Here is a 9,225-nt window from a genome sequence, read left to right as displayed (position 1 = left end):
TTATGTCTTTTCATTTCTGATTTTTTTGATTTCAATAGTGTCTGTATGCCAAGTAGTTGGTTTGGCTAAGGGTTTGTCTATCTTGTTGATTTTCTCAAAGAACCAGTTCTTGGTTTCATTGATTCTTTGAATTGTTCTTGAATTGTTCTGTTTCTACTTTATTGATTTCAGTCCTGAGTTTGATTATTTCTAGGTGTATGCTCCTTTAAGATGTTTCTGCTTCTTTTTTCTATAGTTTTCAGATGTGTCATTAAGTTTCCTGTATGAGATGTTTTCAATCTCTTTATGAAGGCACTTAGTGCTCTGAACTTTCCTTGTGGAACTGCTTTCAATGTGTCCCATAAATTTAGGTATGTTCTACCTTCATTGTCATTGAATTTTAGGATGTCACTAATTCTTTTTTTTATTTGTTCCCTGAGCCAGTTGTCAGTAAAAAGAGAGTTGTTCAGTCTATGTGTGTGTAGGGTTTTGGTTATTTCTGTGTTGTTGAGGTCCAATTTTAGTCCATGGTGGTCTGATAGGATACAATGTATTATTTTAATCTTCTTGTATCTGTTGACCTACTATACGGCCAGTTTTGGAGAAAGTTCCATGAGGTGCTAAGACAATCTTTTGTGTTTGGGTAAAAAGTTCTGTAGATGTCTATTATGTTTATTTGATTCATGACACCTGTTAGTGTTCCTATTTCTAGGTTTAGCTTCTGTTTCTTTGAGCTATTCTTTGGTGAAAGGGGAGCACTGAAGTCTCGCACTATTAATGTATAGGGACTGATGTGTATCTTCAGTTTTATTAATGTTTCTTTTACAAATGTTGGTGCCATTGTATTTGGGGCATAGATGTTCAGAATTGTGATGTCATCTTGGTTAAATTTTCCTTTGATGTGAATGAAATGTCCTTCCTCATTTCTTTTGATTAATTTTGGTTGAAAGTCTATTTTATTAGATATCAGAATGGCTACTCCAGCTTGCTTGTGTCCATTTGCTTGGAAAACCTTTTTCCTGCCTATTACCCTGAGGTATTGTCTATCTTTGTGGCTGATATGTGTTTCTTGAATGCAGCAGTATGTTGGGTCTTGTTTATGCATTCATTCTGTTAGTCAGTGTCTTTTTATTGGAGAGTTGAGACCACTGATGCTGAGAAAAATTAATCACCAGTGATTGTTAGGCCCTTTGAATTTGATGTTGATTGTGGTAATGTTTTTATGTGTTTATCTGGATTTTGTTTTACTGACATAAAGTTATCAATTCACTGTGTTTTTCTGAGTGTGGTTAGGCTCTTTGGGTTGGAGTTTTCCTTCTACTATCGTCTATAGGGCTGGATTTGTGGATAGGTACTGTTTAAGTTTGTTTTTGTCACGGAATATGTGGTTTCTCCACCTGGATATAGTAGTCTGGACTGATATCTGTGATCTCTTCGGGTTTGCAAGACATCTGCTGTGGATGCTTCTGGCTTTTATGGTCTCTGCTGAAAAGTCAGGTGTGATTCTGATAGGTTTGCCATTGTATGATACTTGGCCTTTTCCTTTTGTTGCTTGTAATATGTTTTCTTTGTTCTGTGCATTTTATGTTTTGATTATTATGTGGTGGAAGGATTTTCTTTTCTAGTCTACTCTATTTGGTGTTCTGTAGGCCTCTTGTATGTACATATGTATCTCTTTCTTTAAATTGGTCCACGACAGAGAGCAAGAGTGCTATGTGCCTGTCGGTGTGTGGCTAAGGTTTGGTGATCTTTCCTGAGCCTGCACCTACTTGGATCTGTGAACTCTCAATGATTTGGCCAGGCAATCCAAGATCAGATCCACCCATGCTCCACACCCTGGGGTCTCCTCTGAGCTAGAAGAGACCCAGATGCTCATGCTCTGCAGGCCATAGTTCATTCTGAGACAAAGTGCAGGTGCTGTGTGCTGGATGGCACGTGCCTGGGCTTTGCAGACCATCCCTGTGCCCTTGCCCACCTAGGTCTGTGAGACTCTTGTGAATTGGCCAGTGATCCAAGGTCAGATCTATCCATGCTCTATTCCCTGAGGTCTCCCCTTGGCTAAAAGACCCAGACACTGTTGCCTTGCAGCCCACAGTTCAGTTGGAGACACATAATGCCAGACAGAGAGTGCAGATGCAGCTTGTAGGTAGGCATGCGTCCAGATTTTGGGGACTGGGCACATGCCTTTGGGGACTCAGGGACTACTCCGTGGACCAGCATGCGGCCTGAGGCCAGACCCATTCATGCTCCACACAGTGTGGATCCCTCTCACCCAGGGTACTCCATCTCTGGTGCTCTATAGCTACCAGACCATTCCCTCAGATCACTACCACCAATCAGACAGAGTCAGTGATTAGTGCCACCATCTTGGATCCTCTATACTCATTCATATATTTTAAAAATATACTTGTATGTAGCAAACGAAACAGCATAGTCTGACAAAAGCATAAGAGTAATAAATAAAATATCTTAAAATTCTGCAACCCAAAATTGTCTATCTCAACATTTTCCTGAGGCTGTAGGAGGCAATTACTACAAGGCAGAGGGGAGGTGTCTATGAAAATGAGTTCCTTCTCTGAAATAATATAAAGTATCTCAATTATTATCAACAGGAAAGATGCAATGGGCAAGGCATTGTGGCTAGTAGTGGTAGGGACAGCAGTCTGGGCAGCAAAGCAAATAAAAACTGGGATAAAATATAATGCTCCATGGATGATTTTAAAATGTAGATGCATTCTCATTGTAACTATGCTTGCCTCATTCCAGGAAAAGACTGTAAATTATATGGAGCCTGAAAACCTAACAGCTACTTCAAAATTCATCCTTCTGGGACTTTCAAGAGAAAATGAGATCCAGCCACTTCTATTTGGACTGTTCCTGTTTATTTACTTGGTCTGCATCATAGGAAATATACTAATCATCCTGACCATCAGCTCTGACTCCCACCTCCAGACACCAATGTATTTTTTCCTCTCTAACCTATCTTTCACAGACATTTGTTTCATATCCACCACAGTCCCAAAGATGTTAGTGAACATTCAGGCACAGAATAAATCCATCACCTATGAAGGCTGCCTCACCCAGATGTATTTTTTCATGTTTTTTTTCTGGGTTGGATAGTTTGTTACTTACCATAATGGCCTATGACCGGTTTGTGGCCATATGCCACCCCTTGCACTACATGATTATCATGAATCCTCACCTTTGTGTCAGTCTACTTCTACTGTCGTGGGTAATCTGCTTCGCCTATTCACTGCTTCAAACTTTGATGTTTTTGAGGGTGTCTTTCTGTAAGAAAACAGAAATCCCCCACTACTTCTGTGAACTTGCTCAGATCCTCAAGCTTGCCTGTTCAGACACCCATGCCAATGATGTCTTGCTCTACTGTGTGACTGGCTTGCTAGGCATTATTCCTCTGTCTGGGATTCTTTTCTCCTATTCTAAGATCATCAACTCCTTAGTTGGCATTGCATCTGCTAGGGGGAAGTATAAAGCCTTTTCTACTTGTGGGTCTCATCTTTCTGTGGTTTCATTGTTCTATGGTGCAGGCCTAGGGGTCTACCTCACTTCTCAAACATCCTATACCTCCAGGGAGGGTTCAGTCACCTCAGTGATGTATACTGTGGTTGCTCCCATGTTAAACCCCTTCATCTACAGCCTGAGGAACAGGGATTTGAAGCAGGCTCTCCGAAGACTTTTTTATAGTACAGGAGACAGGTCTCACTGAGATAATAGAAGAATGGATACATAAATCTAGAGTACTGATGACTAGTGTATTCTGGCACAAATTACAGTCTTCTGTATTCTTGAAGCACAGAAAAGAAATACTATTTATTCAGTACAAGAATAAAATATTCCATGACAAAAGATAAACAAGAGACAAGAAAAGCAAATCATGAATAGCAAGTTACTAGACTCCATATGCACACAATTTCAAAGATATATACTTATAAGAATAGGAAGGGGGTCAAGATAGAAAACACAAGTAAAAAGAGAGAGACAACATACAACTCATCATTAGCTCACTTTCTCTAAGTCATGGACTCCATCACAATGCTTGCTGGGCAACGCTTTTCTTTGGTCTTTGGAATACAATTAGACTAGAAATGTCTCAAAATGACCCTTTCTTTTTCCCCATGAAATGTATTTACTGAGCTTTGCTTCGGTTATTGTTAGTAGTAATGATGGTATAGGGCTTTTGTTTACTGTGAAAGTGTCCCTGAATTTGATCTCCTGCACCTCAAAATAAAAGTAAATGGTAGCTCATATAGATCTATGCTGAGAAATCCACTGTAATTTTGTTTTAAGACAAAATTCTGGGGCTAGGTGTATAGTTATTGGTATAATCAGTACAGCATCTTCTATTTCTCTTTCATACACATTTGTGTGCACAAATAAAGATATATATGATATATATAATATACAATATATCAGCGTATTCTAATAGATATGAAATTAAAGCACAAACTGCCTGCCAGTCACAGGGTGGAGGCAGAAAAATCAGGAATTCAAAATCTGCCTAAGCTTCACAGCATTAAATAAAATATAAAAAATAGTTGGCTTTATATCGTCCTTGCCTAGCCAAACTTTCTTAAATATTAATATGTGGCTCCTTTTCACCAACTTTAAGAAGAAGTTGCATTGCAATTATGAACATACAACAACTATGGTTACCTACACAAGATCAAGCCAGTCAACATTTCAGTGTGAACGGGGGTGAGACGCTTGATGTCCCACCCCAAATTGAAGAGCTATTGGCAGTTTATGGCAAGTGGTGGTGCGGAGAGTTTTAATATTTCCTTGGTGGTTTGGGCGTTGATGGTTTCCCAGGCTTAGATGGTTCCACACCAATGGCCATGTGTTCAGCACTAAGTGAAGTCAATGGATTATTTTAAAAAAGAGACCTGAATGTATGTGGGAGACATGTGAGGCGGGGGGGGGGGGGGGGGTTTAGTGGTGGAAGTGAGAGAGAGGAGAGGAGAGTGGTCTGATCAAGATATAATTTATAAATGTATGAAATTACCAAATAAAATATTTTTGAAACATAACTTAAAAGCAGTCCCATATGAGGTAGTCTGAGATGACCACCATTTTGGTGCTATACCTGGGGGAACAAACAATGCCAAAAATTACTCCTGCCTAGTGCCATAATGCATGAGTAGGGCTTAGCACTCCTGAAATCACTGCTGAGATGACTCCAGATAGTCAGAGACCCTGGGAACCACTAAGAAGAGAAGGTAAGTGGTGGAGAAATGGAAGAAAAATAGAAACAGAAGGATGTGGACACAATGAAGAGAGACAGAACTGGAGACCTGAGGATAGTGAGGAATAACCTGATGTGATGCCACCCAGGACCATGGTAAGGTCCTGGCATATTCTGCTGCCACAGTGCCACATCAGGGTCCCTGACCCTGAAGCTGCAGAAGTCTGTTACCAAAGGTTAGGTGGATGTCCCTGGTCTGGGACATGTTGTTGTTAGAAGGCTGTGCAGAACTGGCAGCACCCTTCACCTGGGCAACATGGGAGAGCTGGCCCTGGGAGCATGAGAGGAGGACAGCTGACCTCATTCCTAGCCAGCTGAAGTACTTGGGAGAGAGTCTGCATATTGTGAGAGTTGTGGGTGAGCCAGTCTGAGGGAATAAGCATGGGAGAGCTTGCCCTGCCACTTGTGTTCTGTGTGGTGGCATGGACAATGGAGAGATGCCCACCCCTCTTTCCCTTTGCTATGTACAGAAGGCAGGAGCACTGGTCCTGGCAACATCAGAGTGAAAGAGTTCTCCCTGCCCCTCACCCACTGCAGCTTTTGGGAGAGTAGGCAATGTGCCTCACCTGGGCAGCATAGTAAATCTGACTCTGGGTGTGGGGGTTGTGCATGAGCTGGCCCCAACAGCTTGAGCATGAGAGATCTGTCTCTGTCTCTTGTCTGCTGTGTGGTGGTATTGGTGAGACAGTTCCTGTCTCTCCTTTATTCTTATCCTCTGTGGTGGATGGGAGAGCTGGCCCCTACATAGTCACAAAATCAAGAGAGAAGGCCCTATATCTCACTTAGGCAGCACAGTAGAGCTGACCTTAATGGCAGGGTGCAGGTGAGCCAGCCCTGAAGATGGGAGAGCTGGCCCCACAACTTGTCTGCTTTGTTGTAGCATGGGCAAGGGAGAGATGTTCTCTCCTCCCTTTGGCCCTTGCCATTTATGGCAGGAGGGAGTGTTGACCCTGGGGTCATGAAGCAGGAGAGATATTACTGCCCCTCATTTACTGCAGCACTCAGGAGAGCAGGCACTGCACCTGGCCTGGGTAGTATAACAGAGTTGGCCTTGGACATGCAGGTTGCAGGTGAGGCAGCCCCATGTTCTGACCAGCTCAGATATCTCTCAGGCCTAGATCCAGGGCTTTGAATTGGCCCATCCTGACATCTACCTCATTGATGAACTGCTGGAGTGTTTGAGGGGGCCAGTCCTACAGATAAAAAACTATAGGATCTCCATGACACAGGGCAATAACAAGATATCAGAGAAGAGTCACAGAGAGATTCCAGTATTGATAAGAGTAGAAGCCAGAGGCCTCATACCAGATGAATGAGTCATTTCAATGAACATTTGTAAGCACAGGAAGTGCAGACAAAACAGCATATTTGCAGGATGCAGTGTGACACACTATGGCTTCTACAACAAGATTTTTTTCTCTTTTTGGGGGCAAGTTGCAAGGGTGGAGGGTAGGTATAAGGTGGGGGAGATAAGTAGGATGGGGTTCATAATGTGTGAAATTCACAAATAACCAATAAAAGGTTTTTAAAAAGTAGTACCATACAAGAATTCTCTTATACCAATGAGGTGATAGGACAATGCATTTTTTATATATGTCTTTAACTTCATAGGAAAATGCTCTGGAACTTAACCACATAATTGAAACTTACCCCAAGTTGGCTTAAGGAATGTTGAACCACTCACTTGGAGAAAAGTGGGAATAGACTTGGGAAAACTCAAATGTTTTACTTATAACTTTATCATTTATTCCCACTTCTTAGCAATAATTATTGGATTGATTAAAGAATCAGCATTATGGATCTAATACACAGATGCTCGGTAAGTGGCAGGTATTTTTGTGAGCATAGTACTCATTTCTCCTCCTATCCATTGTAAAGAGGCAGGTCTAATGGCACACCCTCCACGCCTAAAAGGTGTTCCCAGCTACATTATCTAAGAAACACCTGAGCATAATGTGAGAGGACATAACTTATATTGGGAAAAGAATATTGTGTCTATGTAAATGAATCAAATGCTGTTTGAAGCCAATACTAACACCCTCAAAAAACTGCATACAAACTTGCTCTCGATATTTCAACCCACTAAGAAATAAATTTGGTTCAACAACCCTTTATTTTCCTGGCCCCTACCCCTTATTAACACTCTGATTATGCTGTATTTTGATACTTGTACCGTGACTCATCAATTAAAAAAAAAAAAAAGATGGCCGATAGTAGCATTGTAAAAATCACTGCCAATTGGGTTCATTACCAAGCTGTCCCTATCATAGAGGGTGCAGACCACAGTGACGCCTCTCCATTATAAAATAAAATGGAGAGATGTTAGGAAACCCTGCTGCCATTACCAGAAATCACTGAGCTTAGGGCAAAATAGAGGGCTTCTTTGTTGCCTAGGCTTCCTCTTCTCTTATCCAGGACCTGGATCCCCACACCATCTACCTGAGAAACGTCAAGTAGTCCACAGTCCTTAGGGAAATTACAGATCCAATTCTCTTTCTCCTGATAAGAACCCATCCCACAAGCACCTGGAATTCCTAGAATGCCTCTGCATGTTAACAAGGCATCTCAGTACCTTAGCCCATCAGGTAATGATTTTTATCCACCCTAGATATCTCTATCCACTGCTCAAAGTACTATATAACCCTCATTTATACCAAATAAAATTGACCTGCCTCCCTGAAGGCGGTCCTGGAAGGTCATTTCCATTCAAGATCAGCAGGCACTAAATCCTGTGTGTCACTTTTGTTCTCTTGTTCCTGAGGACCAGTGTGATCAGTGACCTTAGGAATGAAGAAGAACCACCCTATCACCACCAATTTCCATTCTCTGTCCCAGTCCCTCCCCCAACCCCCTACCATCCCTGTACCTGATTCCCACTCACATTCCCCTCCTCTCCTACCCAGATCCCTCCTTCCATCTACTCAGATGCCTAGTTTTCCCCCTTCTGAATGATATTCAAGCAACCTCGCATGGGCACTCCTTGTTACTTAGCTTATTTTTGTCTGTGGATTGTAGCGTGGTTAGTCTCTACTTTACAGCTAATATCTACTTATAAATATGTACATACCATGAGTGTGTTTCTGAGTCTGGATTACCTCACTGAGGATGATGTTTTTTAGTTCCATCCATTTGCCTGAAAACTGCATATATATGTTTTTAGTAGTTGAATAGTATTCCATTCTGTAAGGTATCACCTTTTCTTTATTCATTCTTCAGTTGAGGGACTTCTAGGTTGTTTTCAGTTTCTGGATATTACCAATAAAGCTGTTATGAACATAGGTACGCAACTGTCCTTTTGGTATGATGGAACATCTTTTTGGTATATTATATGCCCAGGAGTGGTATAGCTGGGTCGTGAGAAAGAACTATTTCTTGAATTCTGTATATATTTTGGATATTAGCTTTCTATTAGATTTAAGTTTGGTGAAGATATTTTCCCGTTCTGTAGGCTGCCATTTTGCCCTATTGATAATGTCTTTTGCCTTGTAGGACCTTGTCTCCTGTACTAATACATTCAAGGGTATTTTCCACTTTCTCTTCTAAGTAGATTTAGTGCATCTTGTTTTATGTTGAACTTTTTAATCCACTTGGACTTAAGTCTTGTGTAGGGTGATAAATATGGAGCTATTTGCATTCTTCTACATGCAAACATCCAGTTACACCAGCACCATTTGTTGAAAATGCTTCCCCCCCCCCATTATACGGTTTTTCCGTCTTTGTCAAAACTAAAGTGTCCATAGGTGTGTGGGTTTATTTCTGGGTCCTTGATTAGATTCCATTGACCAACCTGTCTGTTTTTATGCCAACACAATGCAATTTCATTGATTCCATAAATTGCTTTTAGTAAGATGGTCATTTTTATTATGTTAATTCTACTGACACACGAGCATGGGAGATCTTTGTACCTTCTGATATCTTTTTCAATTGTTTTCTTCAAAGACTTTAAGTTCTTGCCATACAAGTCTTTCATTTGCTGGTTTAGT

At 41.2% G+C, this 9,225-nt stretch overlaps 1 protein-coding gene across 1 annotated transcript; it reads left to right on the top strand.

Moving 5' to 3' along the window:
• Positions 1 to 2,763: 2,763 nt before the first annotated feature.
• Positions 2,764 to 3,706, top strand: LOC127198148 (olfactory receptor 7D4-like). The gene is given in 2 exon segments (XM_051155948.1): positions 2,764 to 3,078; positions 3,080 to 3,706. Coding segments are annotated over 2 exon segments (942 nt in total).
• The last annotated feature ends 5,519 nt before the right edge of the window (positions 3,707 to 9,225 follow it).

Source organism: Acomys russatus, chromosome 14 (genome assembly GCF_903995435.1).
Source record: "Acomys russatus chromosome 14, mAcoRus1.1, whole genome shotgun sequence".
Classification (NCBI taxonomy): domain Eukaryota; kingdom Metazoa; phylum Chordata; class Mammalia; order Rodentia; family Muridae; genus Acomys; species Acomys russatus.
The sequence above is the reverse complement of the archived record's forward strand: the minus strand, read 5'-3'. Positions and strand labels throughout refer to the sequence as shown.